Source organism: Psammomys obesus, unplaced genomic scaffold, assembly GCF_907164565.1.
Source record: "Psammomys obesus unplaced genomic scaffold, mPsaObe1.curated_primary_1811, whole genome shotgun sequence".
NCBI lineage: Eukaryota > Metazoa > Chordata > Mammalia > Rodentia > Muridae > Psammomys > Psammomys obesus.
The window spans coordinates 7417827-7438739 of record NW_026591643.1 but is presented as its reverse complement, the minus strand read 5'-3'; the positions used below and the strand labels follow the sequence as shown (position 1 = coordinate 7438739).

At 41.6% G+C, this 20913-nt stretch overlaps 1 protein-coding gene across 3 annotated transcripts in view; it reads left to right on the top strand.

Annotated features, from left to right (window-relative positions):
* Astn2 (astrotactin 2) overlaps positions 1-20913 on the top strand; it is a 1010996-nt gene that overhangs the window by 560714 nt on the left and 429369 nt on the right. For all 3 annotated transcript variants that reach the window (XM_055611729.1, XM_055611728.1, XM_055611727.1), the window contains one exon: positions 7171-7321. In XM_055611729.1, coding sequence (XP_055467704.1) covers positions 7171-7321 — 151 coding nt within the window. The remainder of the gene's footprint in view (positions 1-7170; positions 7322-20913) is intronic.

The window sequence follows — 20913 nt, the reverse complement described above, 5'->3', positions numbered from 1 at the left end:
AAGCCAATGGGGGTGGCTTATTCAAGCTGCCACACTATCCCTCTTCAGACTGTATGTATCATCGTCCTTGCCTTCCCAACAAGCTAATTCTTAAGAGGATGCCTTAGTTTCTTTGGTAAAATGGGACGATTGCTGACTTATGTCACTGGTTTTGAATAGAGTAGGTAGGTGGGCACCACAGTGCTGAAATTTCCATGTGGACCATCGTAGATGCACAGTAAACAGCTACTAACATGGTACTTGTTATGGTTGATATAATCATCATAGTTAAATATTCACCTTCATTATTAGCCTGAGTAAAATTTAGACCTGCTGCTAGAATTCTTTGTTGAAGCCCATAGCTCTTAAGACGAAGGCCAGTATTCATCAGTGCCTGACACAAAGAGCCTCTCTAGCTTGCCTGCTGCCGCTTCCTCCTTGACATTCTGACATCCCTGCATCTCGAAAAGGTCTCCAGAAAAGGAGACTTTGCACTGTCTCCTCCCCCACAGCTTAGTATGCATTTTTCATTCAGGCCCAACTGCATTGTCCTGCTCTATCCTTACCTTTTAATAGAATAATAATTAGTATTATGAGGAGACATCCTTGATGTCTCAGGTTCAATATTTCCTCACAGTTTTTGTGGATTCTTAGACCTACTGATATTGTTATGTCTGCCTCCAGCATATACTATATCATATCCAGGAAACAGCCAGGTGCCCAGAATAAATCAGAAACCTGTGGAACACTTTACATGAGTAAAGGGACCACCTGGGACTACAGACCATCCCTATTTCTTTCACGGGCTTCTTGTATTTTTAAGCAATGCGTTTTGCAACTTTTATTATACTATATGTATTACCAATTGCTGCTACTTACCCTATATTTCATATTACTGGGCATTTCAGACTAATTACTGAGTTTATTTTTCATGCAAACTTAATTAGTAACCATTTTTAATAAGAAACTGGGAGCTTGAAGTTAAGAGACTTGCTTACAAAAAGAAAAAAGAAAGAAAGAAAAACCCTCCCAGCTTGTGTAGCTGATATTCTGCTGTAGGGCAGTCTGGTTCCAGACAAACCTTTTTACATGCAGCTTGTGAGTTCTGCAAGAGTTACTGGGAAAGAGCAGGGAGGAAAACTTGACTCCTATCAAGAAGCTGTTGCATCTGCCTCCTTCACTGTAGCTTAAAAAACAAATTTCATGTTGTTATCAGAGAATGATTAGTGTGCATCAGTGGGGCCTGTCACTGCCTGAGCTCTGAGTCATACATTCACACCTCTCTATGAGTGCCACAGACCTTTCCTGGTGTCTATTAACAGCAAGCCATGTCAGCATCTGTTCCCAGCTGCCCTGCCTAATGCTCGCTCTGTGTGGTGCACAGGCTGACGAGGCTAAATGGCACCCAGATGAAGTATTTGCACCTGACCAGTCGGGTGACAGGGACTGCCGTCTTGCCTACCTGCTGGGGACTCGCTGACTCCATTCTGATATCAGAATTTTCCAATGGGGAAAGGAGCAGAATTACTGAATAAGAGCTAGAAACACACTTGGAAATGTGTAGACAACATGTGGACTTTGGCAAAAAGATCAAGTTACAGAGACACTGAGTAAAATCGAGAATTATCCTCAAGCTCGTGCCTGCCATGTAGTAAGTCCTGAAATATTTTTTGAATGAATGAACAATGAGTATGTTTTCAAGTTTGGAGAACACATTTTATATATCAAGTTATTGCATTTTTATATCAATCTAGAGCTTACAGCAAAACATGTAGTTTGCATTTATAGATAAGAAGACAGAGGGTCAGAGAAGCTTACAGGGAGAAGAAAGTGACTTTTCAAGGCGGGTGACAATGACTTCAAGATTTTCATAGCCTTAACTTAAAAAGATGTTTGTTGAAGCTCCTAGTGTCGAAGCTCCTACCCTATAGGAAGAATTGAAATATGTTTCTCATGACTCCAAAGGTAGGAGGTCCATGATCAGAGTATCAGCAGGGCCATCATCTGCTGGAAGCCTGGTCTTTGCTCCCAAGATGACATCTTGAAGACTGTGTCCTCTGAAAGGGTGGAAGGTTACAACCTCATATAACACACGGGGGTTGGCTGGTCAGTGGATGTGAAACTTCCCACTGGAGCACCTGATTCCATATGTGTGGTCTCAACTCTAGACCGCCATCACCTCCTGAAGGCCCTACATGTAAAGCATGTTACCTGGGTGATTGTCAGTAGTAACTTTGGGTGCATTGCAACCTTTTATGTCTCAGAGGTTAGCAGTGTCCTCTAAAGGAGAGGTAAGGACACAAGACGTGAGGAAGAAAGCTTTGAAACAGTAGAAGGCAGATACTGTATCCTGAGGTTCTGATCCATGAAAACAATAACATCTGAGAGTGGTCAGGAGCTCTCCGTAGTTATGAAGAAGCAAATGGGATTAGCTCCCTATATGGTGCTGAGTCAACACCTCAATCTCCTTTGACTTAAAAATTACAGACCTGGGACACAGCCTACCCAGTTTACCCAGTTTGTGGTGTTTGATACGCAGCTCCAGTGAGGAAACACAGTGTCTGGACCCTTTGTTCTTCCTATGTTGGCTGACAGTATTGTGAACCACTGCACCCAGGGCCAGGAGTCAGCGTGGGTATTGTGTAAGAACAGACAGGCTTTTCCTCTCCATCCTCCTCTAAGTCACAGAGGAACTGGACACTTACATTTACTGGAGTAACTGCTGCAGAAGCTCTGAGCTGTCGTTAAAACAACTTGTTGATGTTTAACTGCTGCACAGAAAAACTCCAGTGGACATGTGTGCACAGCCTTCCCTTGCCTGAGTGACCAGAGAAAGTAACATACCTCCCCTAAAATCTATTCCCCAAAGCTTTCCAATGTAAGGAAAAGCATCTTTATGTGACAAGTCTATTAGAAAATTAAAAGCGATTGCTTACAGAAAAAGGCCTACAGTAACCTTGACACAAAGCACATGCCCAGGAAATCATTAGTGAGGAATATGGTGTTGACAATGGCTGTGATTTTTGTCAAGGACTAGACTCTTATGCAGGTCTCCTGCTAATTTGTCTCTGTCTCTGGGGCACCCATTGAACCCTTTATTCACTCCTCTCCATGCTGCTGGGGCAGCGCAGAAGTACAATGGAGTACCACCCCCAAATCTAGACTGGGGCCAGAATGACTGGTTACATCCTCCAGCTTTAAGGAAAAATGCAGTGTCTGCCCTGAGCTCCTTTTCTCTCTTGTGCTCAGTTGCTTCATTTCCTGTCTTGACATAATCACTCCTGTTGGCTTAGCAAGAGGCCTGTGTCAGGCCTTTGTGTCTTGCGTAATGCTCCCCGTGTGTACAGAGTTTATGCAGAATTGATTTTTTTTTTTAAAGCTAGAGCAGTCTGCTCATTTGTAGTCTCTAGGTCCCTCAGAAAGGTGGTGTTTTTGCTTATTTTTTGCTTTTCTTTTTTTTTCTGTCATTCTTTTATTTCCCATTCCATGCCTTTCACTTACCTTTTTTGCCTGTTTTAATCTTCTTTCTCTGTCTCTCCTCTTTCTATGTAATCTCTTACTCTTTTATTTCTCTTTCTCCTACTGTCTCTCCATTTTATCTCTCTTTTCTTATACTTTTGTGTCCCCATTTGACTGTCATTTAATCTCTATGTGTGTGTATCTTCCCTGTAGTGTGCTGTCTGTCCATCTGTCTATCTTCTTATGCATTTTCTCCTTCTCTTTACTCATCTTGCTCTGGATGACTAGGTATCTATGCCCCAATTTCTTTCTTTTCCTAGCCATTTCTCTGTGCTTTTCTCCTTTCCTCTTCTCATTTTCTGAGATCTCCTATCCTTCTGTCTATATCTCCTCCTTGCTCTTGCAAGGTATTTTCGAATATCTCTGATTGTGTTGACATTTTAAAGCTTTGTGTCTTCCCAACATTTTCAACTCTTCAAACATTTTGTTGCTGTTAATCACAACCCCCCCCATACACCTGTCACCTCACTCTGTCCTAAGTTAGGGACAATCACACTACACTGTTTCTGTGATCTTTGTTGTCTCTTTCCAGAGAACCAAACATAAAGGACCTGGGATGGGAACACAGGGTCAGAACAAGGAGCGGCATGGCCTATGTGGACAGAATCTTTACAAAAGTACAAGCTTCTTGGAGCCTGTGACTATGCTTCTTAATGTTTCCTCTGTTTCATTTAAAAATTTTTACCTAGCCCATGTTCCATCAGCCTCTGTTTTATGAAATATAGCAGCATGAATAAATCCTAAATCCTTTCCTCCAAAAGCATACATTCTTCCTAGTAGACAATGGATCTGGTAATGACAATGAGTTACCTCATAGATTTAAGCAATGTACTCACAAGACAAATTCAATCTAGCTGGAAAAGAAGGCTCTATAAAAGAGACAACAATGATGTTTAGTGATAAGGATTTATCCAAGGTTACCACTGTATCCCAGGACATAGAAGAGGGGCTAGTACATATTAACTAGCTAAGCATTAAACACAAAAAAACATATTATGTATGTATGTATGTATAAATGAATGAATGAATGAATAAACTTAATTAGTTTTCAAAGTGTCTTGGAATTTCATTAGGAAAATAATTCAGAGAGGAGTATCTTAGGGAGAAAGTAAAATGTGATTAAGCATTCCGAGAGGTAAGATATAGGCCGTAAAGCAATGTTCAAATTGCAGAATTTACAGCATTTTAAACTTTAGATTTTTTGGATTATGGATGGTGAATAAGTTAAATCTACGAAATCTACACTGCTCCCTACCTCAAAAACTCCTAATTAGGAGATATTTCTTGCCTCAAGCACTTTAGATAACACTCAGTCTTAACATACTGATCCATGTTCTATTTTCGGGGCTGACTCTCCTCTCATCCTCCAGATGTGAGCATTAGTGGCTGATGGCAGGACTCTTTGACGTCTAGCCAGAGGGAACTGCCTCACGCAACCATATCCACTTGCTCATCTGAAGACTGCAGGCAGTCCTTTCGATGACCAGAAAATGTAGGAGTGCAGAGAGCCAGATGCCCTCTGTCTGGAACATCAATAAAGCTTTCCCCTGCACCTGAGCTCCCCATGGGATCAACTTCTGTTTTACTGTGGGTCGTCTCCCATGTCCTGATTTGGTTTCTTTGTGCAGATGCACCTCCCGGGGGGGGGGGGATCCCCAATCACCCTCCTGTGTATAACTGCATTCCACAATCTGTTTTCATTAGGACTGACCCAAGATTCAGTTTTAAAATAATATGAGAAGCAAAAGACTAAGCAATAGAAAATATGAAGATAGGGTAAATGTGGTTGAGTAGTATATTAGCCAGGGTTTTTTAGAGGAACAGAACTGATGAGAGAATATATAAATAATACATATATAATGTTTATACCTTTATAAGCATATAGATATATATTTATGTATTATTTTATCAGTTCTGTATACATATTTATATAGCTATATATATATATATGAATACATGTACCATAAAATAGCAACAGAAACTTTTATTTGTTTTGCTAAAAATGTATATGGGGTTTTGGTCCCCCTACCCCAACAATGACTGTCTACCAACAGAAGGTCTAAGAATCCAGTAGTTGTTCAGTCCATGATACTGGATGTCTCAGCTGGTCTTCGGTATATGGAAGAATCCTGAAGAAGTAATGTCTAATATTAGTAAAAGAATGGACTTGCCAATGAGAGCTAGAACCAGGAGACAAAGAACAAGCTTCCTACTTCCATGTCCTTTATACAGGCTGTGAGGAAAAGGTGTCCAAATTAAAGGTGAATCTTCCCACTTCAAAATATCTGGATTAAAGGTATATCTTCCTACCTTAGAAAGTCTGCATTAAAAATGGGGCTTTCCACTTCAAGTAATTTAATTGAGAACAAATTGCCTCACAGGTGTACTCAGCTGCTTGGGTATTAGTTAATTCCAGATGTACTCAAAGTAATAACTAAAAAGAGCCATCACAGATAGATATCCAGAGAAAAGATTGTGAAGAGCCTTGGGGCCAAGAAAAAAATGCCTAGGTGCTCTTCTGGAAGTATCAAGGAGTTATTGAACAGAGGAATATCTAATTAGAGCTAGGATTTACCAAGTTCACTGCCAATTATAAAAATCAAACTAGAGGGAATAAGATTAGAAAAGAAAATGAGTTTGGAAAACCAACCTGGAAACTGCAGGCTTGAATGAAGAAGGAATGAGAAACGTCATTGCTAGTATCTGTCACCAGATCTCTCTGTTTTTACCTTTCCTTTAATGGCTTTCTGGGATCCATGGGAGAAGACACTGGTTTTTCCACCACCAGTGGGGTGCCCTTACTGATCGTTGCACCTTAAGCAATCATGTCTACCCCCACGCAAGCAATCACTTGTGAGAAGCTCAATGGTCATCAAAGAAGCAACGGAAACTTTTGACTATATTGGTCATATTATCGGATCATCTTATGGAATCCCATCATATTTGCTGCAGGTCTATATATAACAATATCTTTGAAGAACTCCATTTGGAGAAAATTCTATGACATTCCTGAGAATAGTTGTTGATGGATTTAACAGTATGAGCTGCATGGAGTGCTTTGAAAACAAAGTTCTCTGTGCCCTAAAGCCAGAATCTTGTGTTTCTTCTTGGATCTCTTATTTATAGCCTGTATAATTTGGGAATACATCCTACAACATTTATAGCCTCAATTTTATAAACTGAGGTCAGAAAAATAACATTTGAGTGTAGAGCTGCTGTGCAGTTCTTAGAACTTGTACGGGCATATGGTCAAGTGCAGAGTTTTGTGGTAAATGGAATCGTTTAACGGGTGTGGGGTCACCAGGTGGAACTTCATACAAATGTTGGTTTTGTTACACTGTAAGATAAGTAGTCATCAGGAAAGAAAATTCATATTTCTATCACACAGCTCCTCTATCAGTGAGATGTCAATCTCATACCCAACCACCTTCCATAATTTTGACGGTAAATGAAAAAAAATGTATATGGATGTAAATCTTTTCTTTATCATAGCAGAATGGAAATACTGTGCTCTTCATTGTTCCCCCCTTTAAACTTTTATTTGCATTATTTTCCTAGTTATAACAAAATAACCAATGACTTCAATGTGTTGGATTTACATTAATTAAAAACAGACAAACAAAGCAATGGTGTAGCTATCCCTGCGGTTTAACCACTGTCTTTTCTTCCAAGGGAAGAAGCAATGCTGTCCACATACTTTGAAACCATCAATGACCTGCTGTCCTCCTTTGGTCCAGTTCGTGACTGCTCAAGGAACAATGGGGGCTGCACCCGAAACTTCAAGTGTGTGTCTGACCGCCAGGTGGACTCCTCAGGCTGTGTGGTGAGTGCTCATTTGACCCAAGAGCTTTTCATATACTGGGGGACTCTCTATGCAAGGAGAAGCAGGTGGAAGGATCGTACTGCTTAAAGCAGCAGTTCTCTGTGGCTCACAAACCGTTTGGAGGTTGAATAGCCCTTTCACGGGGGGCTCCTAAGACCATCAGAAAGCATAGATAAATATATTACAGTAAGTAATAGTAGCAAAATTACAGTTATTAAATAGCAACCGAAATTATTTTCTGGTTGGGAGATACCGCAACATGAGGAATTGCATTAAAAGGTCTCAGCATTAAGAAATTTGAGAACTACTAAGTGAAAGCTCCTGCTTCTGTGTCCCTCCAGGCTGCTGGAGTCTCCTCATATGTGAAGTGGGATGATTAAACCTACCTCTTGGAATTTTTAGAAAAATAAAATGAGATAGTATAACTTAAGTGTCCTATTGAGAAGCTTTGGATTCTAGAAGCTTACAGTGCTTTTGATATTAAAACACAACCTGTCTTAGCTCCATACACACAATGCAGGCAGGGGAGAAGTCAACAAGATGAAAATAATATTTGGTCTAGATTCTTGGTGTGGTCTACAATATGTTGAAGCTGAGACTCAGTGTTGGTAATCGGCTTCCTTGGGAACTTGGTATTAGAAATAGCTTTGAAAACATGTATCAACTGGGTGCTAAGAAAATGGTGCAGATGGCTAAAACAGGGGATTAGGGTAAATGGAGGAAAACTTTTTCCATGGGATTCCAGTACCTAATGTAAAATAAGGACACACGAGAAGATAAGTGAAGAAACCTGTTGTCTGTGAAAATGCATTCCAAAATTGATGGTTTGTTTTATAAGCTTCCAAACAACAACTATTAGTGGGGTTATATCTTCTGAAATTAAAGTTTTAGCAAATAAATGTGTATGCATAAATGTCTGTGTTAAAGCTGAGGAGCCCAAGCATATGCTTGGGAAGCATTGCTATGGCAGACAGGCTCCAGCTGTAATTCAGTGCTCTTCATTTGGCTCCTTTCCAACCCCTCCATGCACATCACTCACCACTTGACTTCATTCTACACTAGAGCTAAATGGACCTGATTAGATGCTATTCTTTGAACATGCTGCTTGTTTAATGCCTCTTGCCCTTCACTTACAGTCCATTTCTCTGCCAGCCCTTGGAGCAAATAAGTGGACATGCTTTCAGATCTTTGTCCTTTCTGAAAGCATTATCTTCCCACCCGGAAAGCGACAGTGATCTTTCTATTGTCCATACCTAACCTTTCTTACACCACCTGGAATATTTCAGAGCACAGACTGCTGCTGTAGGTTTGTCTCAACCAGTACGCTGAACGAGAACCCAGGAAATCTGTTGACTCGATTCAATACACTAACAATATTTATCTTAGAAAAGACAGGACGCAGAAGGGGGCAGAACCAATGATGGGCCTCACTGCTCTGGATTAAGTTCTCCAAATGAGACCCAAGCAAAAGGGAATACACAGTTGATACATCTGTATGGCGGCGGAGCAACAGCCGAAGTTCAGGAGACCAGTATGAGAAATGTTTAGACTATGAGAGGATGTAACAAAACTGTTGCTTACATTTAGAGATCGGCAGGTCTTTAGGGGTGGGTGGAGAGTTTGGTCACTTCGGTTTTCAGGATTATACGTAACAAGAAGTTGATGCAGATTGGCTCAGGAGAAAGGAGAAAGTTCATCACCATAGGCTATGTTCAGGCACACTGTGCTCTAGAGGCTCAAACAACTGGATTAGACCCTCCCCACTGCCTAGCTCTGCCCCTCCCACATGTCGTTCTCTGGCCAACTACAGCTCCTCTACTCCGAGTCCTGTGGGACAAGAACACCTCTTCCTTACTTGCTCTAAAGACAAAACCGGGATTATCTCATTGAACAAACTTGATTCTCTTCCTCAGCACCTTACTAGTAAATCCTGTAATCAAGGGTCTGGGCCAGACTCTTGCCCAAATGAGTCACATGGGGAATTTCAGCCAACAGACAGCTACATTTGAAACATGTAGCTCAGCTAGGTACAGGCATAGACCACTGAGAAAATGTGAGTCCCAGAAACGGGAGGAGTTGTGGTTGCTGTGCAGCGCGGGGTACTAACAGTCTGACTCATAACACTGTAGCTTTCGGTCTCCACACAGAAAAGTGAGACTCGCGGAGGGAAAGGGAGATTTGCTAACATGGCAGAGCTGAGAGTAGGCCAACAATTCTGGTCCATTTCCCAAATTCGTGTCTCCAAAGTATGATAGTGGCTTTTATGAAGAGCTCACCATCATTTCTCATTCCTCAAATACTTAAGCTTCCTCTTCATAAGGGTTGATGTTCCTGAGTAATGAAATCCAGAATGCAGAAATGGGGGCAGGGCCTCCATGAATAGAGTGTGGGGTGCTGTGCATGTCTTGGGGTGGGGTGTCGTTCCCTTGTGTCATCAACATAGACTGAAAAGAATCAGAGGAGAGAGAGAAAATTCAATAATCTGGTGAGTTTTCAGGGATCCCCCACGGTAAGAAGACACTGAGAAAGCTCTTGGGCACAGTGGATGTTAGCAAACTGCCGCATGGATTGCATAGGACAATACCCTTCAGAAGCTTAAAACGTGCTTTGTTTCTCATGGCTCACCTCCTAAGAAACTTCATCTGCTATAAAAACAATCATACTGTACAGTGCGTCTGTGTGTGTTCATATGTGTGGAGGTACACGTATGTGTGTTAGTATGCAGATGCCAGAGAACAACCTCTAGTGTCATTCCTTCAGTTCACCTACATTTTCATTTTCTTTCGAGGTAAGAGCTCTCACTGGCCTGAGCCCACTAGGCTGGCCAGGAAGCCCCACGTATCTGCCTGCCTCTGACTCTACCACAAGCACATGGCAAAAAAGCATTATCTATCTATCCATCTCTCTATCTTTCTTTCTCTCTCTCTCTCTTTCTCTTTTCTTTTTTTAATGTAGCTTCTGGGCATCAAACTCAGTTCCTCATGCTTACAAATAAGCACTTTGATGACTGGACTGTCTCCCCAACCCCGTTTTACTTTGCATTAAAACAAACAAACAAATAATTCCTCACAACCAATGTGCAACATGGGTTCCCTCATGGATGAATAAATTAATCTGTTGGGGAATAGAGTAACTTCGCAAGGTGTTGCCACCAGGTGGCAGGATAGAGGATCAAGACCACATCTTCAGTATTGTTCCTACAGCCAGTACCATTTGGAGTTTTTTCCTGCCAAGCTTAGAGTTGATCTGAATAAGATGGATTTCAGGCATAATTTGGTTATTGGATAGCTGTGGAATCAACACTGACCTCTCAATTTCTTAATACTTCCAAATGGAAGAGCAGTTTTAAGAGGCACAGAATTTCTGCAGGATGAAAGGATACAGCAGAGGGCTGGAGATGGCTCGATGCTTTCTGTGCAAGCAAGATGACCAGAGCTTTGGTTCCCAGAAGCCACATAATGGCATCCTACCTGTAATTACAGCCTCAGAAAGCAGACAAATGAGATCCCTGGAGCAAGCTGCCAAGAAAGCTGTGTCAGCATGCTGAGCTTGACTAAGAGACCCTGCCTCAAAGAATAACATTTAAAAAAGAAAGGCAATAGAGGAAGCTTGCTGATGTCAACCATGAGCCCCACATTTACCCGCACACTTGTGCACACACACGTGCAAACATGAATACTTACACCCACACATACTACATACCCAAATACGTGCTAAAAAAGAAAAAGAAGGAGGGGCAAGATGGCGGCGCCGGGAGGACTCTCATTCTGAGGAGCAGCACAGCAGGATCGGCACAGTAACCAGCGATCAGAACTCGCGGCCATAAAACACAAGTGGTTGTGTTTCCCAGGTGAGAGGATACCCCACGGTGGGGGATTCAATCAGCTTTAACTTACCCGGCTAAACCGAGGAAGAGATCCCGGTTCCGCCAGGCTCTTGGTCGCCAGCCCAGAGCTACACCCCAGCGTGATCTGGTCACGGTCCCAGACTGAACTGTGGGCCCACAACACCACAGACTGGATTTTCCAGTCGAGAGATAACCCCACGGAGCAGGAAACAATTGGGACCAACCTCAGTCACCCAGACATCCCCTGGAAAAGACTCAGGTTCCGCGGGTGCCCCAGGAGCCAGCCCGGAGCCAGAGCTGGGACCCAGGAGCCTGCACAGAGCCCTGCCTGCCCGCCTGATTCGCCGCCTCAGAAAGAACTGTGGGCCCCAGGGCACCAGAGACTGTGTTTCACTGTCAGGTGCAAACCCACAGGGAGGGAAACGGCTGGTCTGATCTCAGAGCACGCAGCTGACACCCCCACCCCGAAAAGATCTAGAGAAAATTACCCACTTTAGGGAGCGCCAAGGCTCCCAATGGCCAGAAAGGCGGAGCCACAAGTGGGCATCTGTGCCTGTGGGTTCTACTCGCCACCCCAGACAGAACAGTGGTACCCAAAGCAAAGACTGGGTGTCTCTGGCAGGAGGAAACCCCCAGCGGAGGGGATCATCAGCTCTAACGCTTAGAACACCTAGCACCAAAAGACTTCCTGGATTCACACAGACTCTAGGCTCTAATGCAGGCAAGAGCACTGTGCTCAGCTGCCATTATTGAGTTCCCCTAGGGCACTGGGACACACAGCTGCATCCTCAGACCTACAAAAACCAGAGAGCCATTACAGCAGCCCTCAGACTGTGCCAAGGACCAACCAGTTATCCCTAGCTAGACTGTCAAAACTGTGGGAATCCCTGGTCCTTCAAGAGGGCTGCACCCACAGCGTCTGGACCAGAGCAGTGCCTGCAGCCGCCATACCAGACAGGGACATACAGCTTCTGGTCCAGAGTGAGGCACCCAGCCACCAGACCAGAGCAGCGCCCCCAGGCGCCAACTCAACCTAGGTGCACATTCTCCAGGCCCAGAGCAGAGCACTCAGCCTCTGGCCCTGAGACTTGCTGAGTGCACCTCTCACTTTCCTGGACAGAACTGTGTACCCCAGGATAACAGACTGAGTTTCCCTGTTGGGAGAAAACCCCACAGCTACGGAATCAGCAGGTTCTTCAAGAGGACTGTACCTGGAAATTTAGTGAGCAGCAGCACACTAAATTTATAACAAGAAACCCAGCAGTGGGGCAGCTGTCTTGAGAACTTCTATGGGTAAGAGGAGAGCCCCCCCCCCTGCTTAACAAAGACCACAGCTACTACTCAGGGCTATAAACCTGAGGTGAGCAGTGGCAACTCCTGAGAAACACTGGCCATACAGTGACCATAACCAAAAAGCAGAGGAGGACTCCTTCAGGAAAAATCATCTTCCGGCCAAAGGTATTCTCCCTACCTCAGGACTCCAGGAAGCACAGAAACTAACAGCCAACACCTAAAACAGCCCAATGGGTAGAGGTCAGCTTAAAAGCTCAACCAACAAAAGACAGAGCAATATGGCATCTCCAGAACCCAGCCGTCCAGGGGCGAACAGCCCTGAACAATGCAGCATAATAGAAAATCAAGAAGATGACCTTACATCTATGCTGATGAAGAGGATAATAGAGGAAACAAATGAAATACGTAAAGAATTAGAGGAAGATAAAACCAAACAGATCATGGCTATCCATAAAGAAATGGAGGAAGTTAAAGACAAGCAGATTATGGCCATCCGTGAAGAAATACGGGAAGATGCAGCCAAACAGTTTGCGGCCTTCAGAGAAGAAATAATTAAATCACTGAGAGAAATAAAAGAAACAGAGTTGAAGGAACTAAAAGAAAAAGAGGAAAATACAAGCAGACAGGTGAAGGAAGTAAACAAAACAACTCAAGACCTGAAGATGGAACTAGAAAAATTAAAGAAAACACAAATGGAGGAAATAATGGAGAGGAAGAATTTAGGGAAGAAAACAGGAACTACAGAGGTAAGCATAACCAACAGAATACAAGAGATGGAAGAAAGAATCTCAGGTGTGGAAGATACAATGCAAGAAATCGATGTATCTGTCAAAGAAAATGTTAAATCCAAAAAATTCCTGACATAGACCGTCCAAGAAATCCAAGACAATATGAAAAGACAGAACCTAAGAATAATAGGAATAGAGGAAAAAGAAGACTCCCTTCTCCAAGGCCCAGAAAATATTTTCAACAAAATCATTGAAGAAAATTTCCCCAAGTTAAAGGAGAAGCCAATAAGGATACATGAGGCCTACAGAACACCCAACAAATTTGACCAGAAAAGAAAATCCTCCTGCCACATAATAATCAAAACAGTAAGTATACAGAACAAAGAAAAAATACTAAAAGCTGCAAGGGAAAAAGGCCAAGTAACATATAATGGCAAACCCATTAGAATCACACCTGACTTTTCAACAGAAACTATGAAAGCCAGAAGGGCCTGGACAGATATCATGCAGACCCTCAGAGAACATAGATGTCAACCCAGGCTACTATACCCTGCAAAACTCTCAGTCCTCATAGACAGAGAAAACAAGATATTCAATGACAAAAACAAATTTCAACAATACCTACACACAAATCCAGCATTACAGAAGACACTGGAAGGGAAAATACAACCCAAGAAAATTAGCTTCTGTCAAGAAAACACAGGAAATAATTAACCTTACTACAGTAAAACAAAAAGCAACCAAGCACACAACCTTATGAACACAGCCAACATCAAAATCAAAGGATGTAACAGCCACTGGTCATTAATCTCTCTCAACATCAATGGACTCAACTGTCTAGTAAAAAGACACAGATTAACAGAGTGGATATGTAAACAAAACCCAGCAATCTGTTGCATACAAGAAACACACCTAAGGCACAAAGATAGACATTACCTGAGGGTAAAAGGTTGGAAGACGACTTTCCAAGCAAATGGACCCAAGAAACAAGCAGGAGTAGCCATTCGAATATCTGATAAAATAGACTTTCAACCAAAATTAATAAAAAGAGATGGGGAAGGGCACTTCATACTCATCAAGGGAAAATTCCACCAAGAAGACATCACAATCCTGAACATCTATGCCCCAAATACAAGAGCACCCACATTTGTAAAAGAAACATTGATAAAATTTAAACCACATATAGATCCCCACACATTAATAGTGGGAGACTATAACACCCCACTCTCAACAAAGGACAGGTCAACAAAACAGAAATTAAACAAAAAAACAGTATCTCTGACAGAGGTCATGAATCAAATGGACCTCACAGATATTTACAGAACTTTACACCCAAACACAAAAGAATTTACCTTCTTCTCAGCACCTCATGGAACCTTCTCCAAAATAGACCATATAGTTGGTCACAAAGCAAGCCTCAACAGATACAAGAAGACTGAAATAATCCCTTGTATCTTGTCTGACCACCATGGAATAAAGCTGGACTTCAACAACAACAGGAATAGCAAAAAGCCTACACATACATGGAAACTGAACAACTTGTTACTAAATGACATCTGGGTCAGGGAAGAAATAAAGAAAGAAATTAAAGTCTTCCTAGAACTCAATGAAAATGAAGACACAACATACCCTAACTTGTGGGGCACAATGAAAGCAGTGCTAACAGGTCATAGTATTAAGTGCCTTCAAGAAGAAATTCAAGACAGCTCATTCAAGCAACTTAATGGCCCACTTAAAAACCCTAGAAAAAGAAGAAGCAGACACACCAAAGTAGACGGCTGGAAATAATCAAACTCAGGGCAGAAATCAGTCAATTAGAAACAAATAAAACAATTCAAAGAATCAATTAAACCAAGAGCTGGTTCTTTGACAAAATCAACAAGATAGACAAACCCTTAGCCAAGCTAACTAAAAGGCAGAGAGACACCACCCAAATCAACAAAATCAGAAATGAAAAAGGGAACATAACTACAGACACTGAGGAAATCCAAACAATCATTAGGACTTACTTCAAGAGTCTATATGCCACAAAATTTGAAAATCTGAATGAAATGGATCGATTTGACTTACCAAAGCTGAATCAGGACCAGGTAAATCAATTAAATAGTCCTATATCCCCTAAAGAAATAGAAGCAGTCATCAAAAGTCTCCCATCCAAAAAAAGCCCAGGACCAGATGGCTTCAGCGCAGAATTCTACCAGACCTTCAAAGAAGAGCTAACTCCAATTCTCTTCGAACTATTCCACAAAATAGAAACAGAAGGAACATTACCAAACTCATTCTATGAAGCCACAATCACCTTGGTACCTAAACCTCACAAAGACTCAACAAAGAAAGAGAATTTCAGGCCAATCTCCCTTATGAACATTGATGCAAAAATACTTAACAAAATACTTGCAAACCGAATACAAGAACACATCACAGATATTATCCACTATGACCAAGTAGGCTTCATCCCAGGTATGCAGGGGTGGTTCAATATACGGAAATCCATCAATGTGATCCACCATATTAACAAACTGAAAGAAAAAAAACCACATGATAATCTCCCTAGATGCTGAAAAAGCATTTGACAAAATCCAACATCCATTCATGTTTAAAGTACTGGAGAGATCAGGGATACAAGGCACATATCTAAACATAGTAAAGGTGAAATACAGCAAGCCTATAGCCAACATCAAACTGAACAGAGAGAAACTTAAAGCAATCCCACTGAAATCAGGGACAAGACAAGGCTGCCCACTCTCTCCATATCTCTTCAACATAGTGCTGGAAGTCCTTGCTAGAGCAATAAGACAGTTGAAGGAGATCAAGGGGATACAGATGGGAAAGGAAGAAGTCAAATTATCACTATTTGCAGATGATATGATAGTATATATGAGTGACCCCAAAAACTCTACCAGGGAACTCCTACAGCAGATAAACACCTTCAGCAGAGTGGCCGGATACAAAATTAACTCAAAAAAATCAGTAGCACTCCTGTATACAAAAGACAAAAGGGCTGAGAAAGAAATTAGAGAAACAACACCATTCACAATAGCCACAAATGACATAAAGTACCTTGGTGTAACCCTAACCAAGCAAGTCAAAGACTTGTATGAAAAAAATTTCAAGTCTCTGAAGAAAGAATTAGAGGAAGATATGAGAACATGGAAAGATCTCCCATGCTCATGGCTTGGCAGGATTAACATAGTAAAAATGGCCATCTTACCAAAAGCAATCTACAGATTTAATGCAATTCCCATCAAATTGCCAATACAATTCTTTACAGACCTGGAAAGAAAAATTCTCAACTTCGTATGGAATAACAAGAAACCAAGAATTGCTAAAACAATCCTCTACAATAAAAGATCCTCTGGAGGTATCTCCATCCCTGATCTCAAGCTGTACTATAGAGTAACAGTTATAGAAACTGCATGATACTGGCATAGAAACAGAATGGTGGATCAATGGAATCGAACCGAAGACCTAGAAATAAACCCACACACTTACGGATACCTGATTTTTAACAAAGATGCCAAAACCATACAATGGAAAAAAGATAGCATCTTCAACAAATGGTGCTGGTCCAACTGGATGTCTACATGTAGAAAAATGCAAATAGATCCATACTTATCACCCTGCACAAAACTGAAGTCCAAGTGGATCAAAGACCTCAATATAAAACCAGACACATTAAATCGGCTAGAAAAAAAGTGGGGAATACCCTAACTCATTGGTACAGGAGATAACTTCCTGAACAGAACAACAACAGCACAGGCTCTAAGAGCAACAATCAATAAATGGGACCTCATGAAACTGAAAAGCTTCTGTAAAGCAAAGGACACCATCATCAAAACAAAATGAATGCCTACAGATTGGGAAAGAATCTTCACTAACCCTTATCTGACCAAGGGCTAATATCCAGTATATATAAAGAACTAAAGAAACTGAAAAGCAGCAAACCAAGTAATCCAATTAAAAAATGGGAGGGACAAGCTAAACAGAGTATTCTCGATAGAGGAATATCGAATGGCAGAGAAACATTTAAAGAAATGCTCAACCTCATTAGCCATCAGGGAAATGCAAATCAAAACAACCCTGAGATTTCACCTTACACCATCAGAATGGCCAAGATGAAAAACTCAAATGACAACAACATGCTGGAGAGGTTGTGGGGAAAGGGTAACCCTCCTCCACTGCTGGTGGGAATGTAAACTGGTACAACCACTCTGGAAATCAATCTGGTGCTTTCTCAGACAACTAGGAATAGCGCTTCCTTAAGATCCAGCCATACCACTCCTAGGCATATACCCAAAAGAGGCTCAAGTACACAATAAGGATATTTGCTCAACCATGTTTGTAGCAGCTTTATTTGTAATAGCCAGAAGCTGGAAACAGCCCAGATGCCCCTCAGGGGAGGAATGGATGCGCAAATTGTGGTACATCTACACAATGGAACCTTGGAACCTGCCACAGAGGGCCTCTGAAAGCCTCTGCAGTATAGACTATCAAAGCAGATGCTGAGCCTGATGGACAACTGATGGGCAGAGTGAATGGAATTTTATGTAAGAAGTGGGAAATAGTAAGAGCTGGAGGGGACGGGAACTCCACAAGGAGAGCAACAGAACAAGATAATTTGAACACAGGGAACTTCCCAGAGACTCATACTCCAAACAAGGTCTATTCGTGGAGATAACCTAGAACCCCTGCACAGAAGTAGCCCATGGCAGTTCAGTGTCCAAGTGGGTTACATAGTAATGGGAAGAGGGACTGTCTCTGACATAATCTGATTGGCCTGCTCGTTGATCACCTCCCCCTGAGGGGGGAGCAGCCTTACCAGGCCACAGTAGAGGACAATGCAGCCACTTTTGATGAGAACTGATAGATTAAAATCAGAAAGGAGAGGAGAACCTCCCCTATCAGTGGACTTGGGGAGTGGCATGCATGCAGAAAGGGGAGGGAGGGTGGGATCGGGAAGAGAGGAGGGAGGGGCTTATGGGGGGATACAAAATGAATAAAGTGTAATTAATAAAAAAATTTAAAAAATAATCAAAAAAAAAAAAAAGAAAAAGAAAATTAAATCATTCCGTGGAAAATGGTTTGGGATTTGCAGACTATTATTTCTGTGTGATACGAGACTATATTAATAATGCTTCTCCATAGTGTATACGACGTTGGAGCCACACAAATTTACGAGCACCTGACTTGAGGAGAGCCCTCTACGATGTTTCTGAAACTCAGTTTCATTTCTGACCTCTTATACCTATTGGGAGTAGAAAATGAATCCCAGTAAATCCTGTTTTGTTTTTAGCTTCCACGGTTTTCTAAGCATTCATAGGGAGTAGAGATGATATGTGGGGCTGTGCCCTTACCTCTGGTTGCTGCCTCTTCTTTCTTCTGCCTCTATCCATCTTTCTCCTTAATTTATGGCACACAGAGAACCTTTTGTTCTCACCTGATTTACAGGTATGTAATTGATGCTGGTATCTGCTGTTTGGTTTTCTTCATCTCACTATGGGGTCATATAAGACCTCATGAGTCTATTCATAAAATAGCTTCCTCTACCCTGCTAATGCATAAAAAGTATCCATACACCCACTGGCTTTTATATGTCATTCTTAGCTGAGCACGGCTGTCCGAAGCTTGTCTCTTATTCTATACTTGCCACGAAGGCATTCGTAGTCAGTGATTTTCATAAAAGTGAGTGCAATTTGCCAGTCCTGCCATTAATGAGAAAAATTTGCATCTACCGCTAGAAAGGCAAGTAAAGCACAGATTCACTCCCATTGCCTTCAGAGTTCTCAGATCCACCTGACACATATACATACGTGTGTGTGTGTGTGTGTGTGTGTGTGTGTGTGTGTTTCCAGAGTTTTAGTCCAGGCCTTGTGCCTGCTAAGTGAGAACTCCACCACTTAAGCATAATCCCCTCAGAGCACTTGATTTTGTAACCGTCCTCCATCCTCTTTATCCACTTATGTGATTAACCTGATAGGAACAGAGCATCAAGTCCCATTTCAGGGAATTGCTGGCAATTACAAGGTTCTCTTATTGACTTTCCACATTCTTTTCCAACTCACTTGATCTATACTTTCTAGTGAGTGAGGAGACTGCTTCTAGAATACAGCGCGGCTCCTTTTCCTGCTTTATTGTTTCACTTGACTTTATTATTAGTATTAACTATTATTATTGTAGTAGTAGTATTGATATATGTGTATCCCAGTAACACAAAATGACCTTGAATTGTGACTTGTTATCATCAGATAGGTCAAAAATATATCCTAACAATGAATGCCCGATAATTCTTAAAATCAGTGAACATTCATATGATTCCCTGCACTCTGCCCAAGGTTGAGTCTCAGCATCTGCTTTGATACACTGCTAGGTAGAGTCTTTCAGAGGCTCTCTATGGTAGGCTCCTGTCCTGTTTCTTGTTTTCTCTTACTTCCAATGTCCATCCCATTTGTGTTCCTAAGTGAGGACTGATCATCTTATCCCAGGTTCTCCTTCTTACTTAGCTTCTTTAGGTGTACAGATTTTAGTATGTTTATCCTACCTTACAGGTCTAGTATCCACTTATAAGTGAGTATATACCCTGTGTTAACATATGTTATCTTACCTCACAACAAAAATGGAGTCTGTATGTGGAAATAACATTAGTGATTGATTGACCTTCAGAGATGGCTTTTATTATGAATTCTCAGGGCATACCCAGTGAAACTACAAAGGAATCCTGAAATAAGGAAAATGATTGCTAGCTTATAAAACAGTAATATAATTAATTTGTATTGTTTTGAGTTACCAAATGTGGCACTAAGTCACAATAGAAGTACAATATTAATGTAGTGTGAAGACAGTAAGGAGGTTTAATGGAGTACATAAGATATAAAGAAGGTTTGTATGTTTTTTAGTATCTAATATTTCTAGAGAGTCCTTACCTCTTGACCAGGCATAGAAGAAGTAATAATGAATGAAACATTGGAAATGGAAGGGAGCCCAAAGTTGAAATGTCACAAATCTGGCAAGCATTATCATAATAGCATAGGTTTCAATGTAGAACGTGAGTCTATTAATTGTGTGATAACATATAAACTTCAGACAAAATAGGCACATTAAACAAAGAAAGCACCTACTGGTATCATGATAGCCAAGCCTTCTCATCTCCGTCTGTGAGTGGCCAGTGATCCTAGAACACTTTTGTACTCTGTATCTTTGAGTTGTCCCGGTTTTCTCAGCATAGGAAAGACACCTTGTGACTGACTCAAAACCAGGCAAAGTTCATCCTCCTTATGTCACAAACTGATAACTGGGGCAACTTTGCTCTATTTGGATGAAAATCACCAACAGGCAAGGGAAAACATTTTCAGTGTTGACATCCCTGAGCTCCTGAATGTCAAGGGCTTTCAAACCTGTAGGGCTTTATCTCTAAGACCTGAGAAATAGAAAATTTTGACTTGAGGCTTTTAAAGCTAGAGATGTACAGCTCTAGGCACTCAAGTCAGAGTGAGCCCTGAGTCTTTAATGCCAGCAGCTAATGCTGCAGCCCTGGATTTGGGGAATCTGGACCTTGACACTTACCACAGTCTAGGGGCAGAGCTCCCAAGGGTGTATAAAAGAACCCTCAGTTCTTAGCCTTCTCAGCTCTCTGGACCTCTCCCAGTTATCTGGTATTACTGTTTCTATTTTTTCTAGTTAGTATTTTAATTAACATGCAAAATAATAGTTTTGCTATATCATCATAA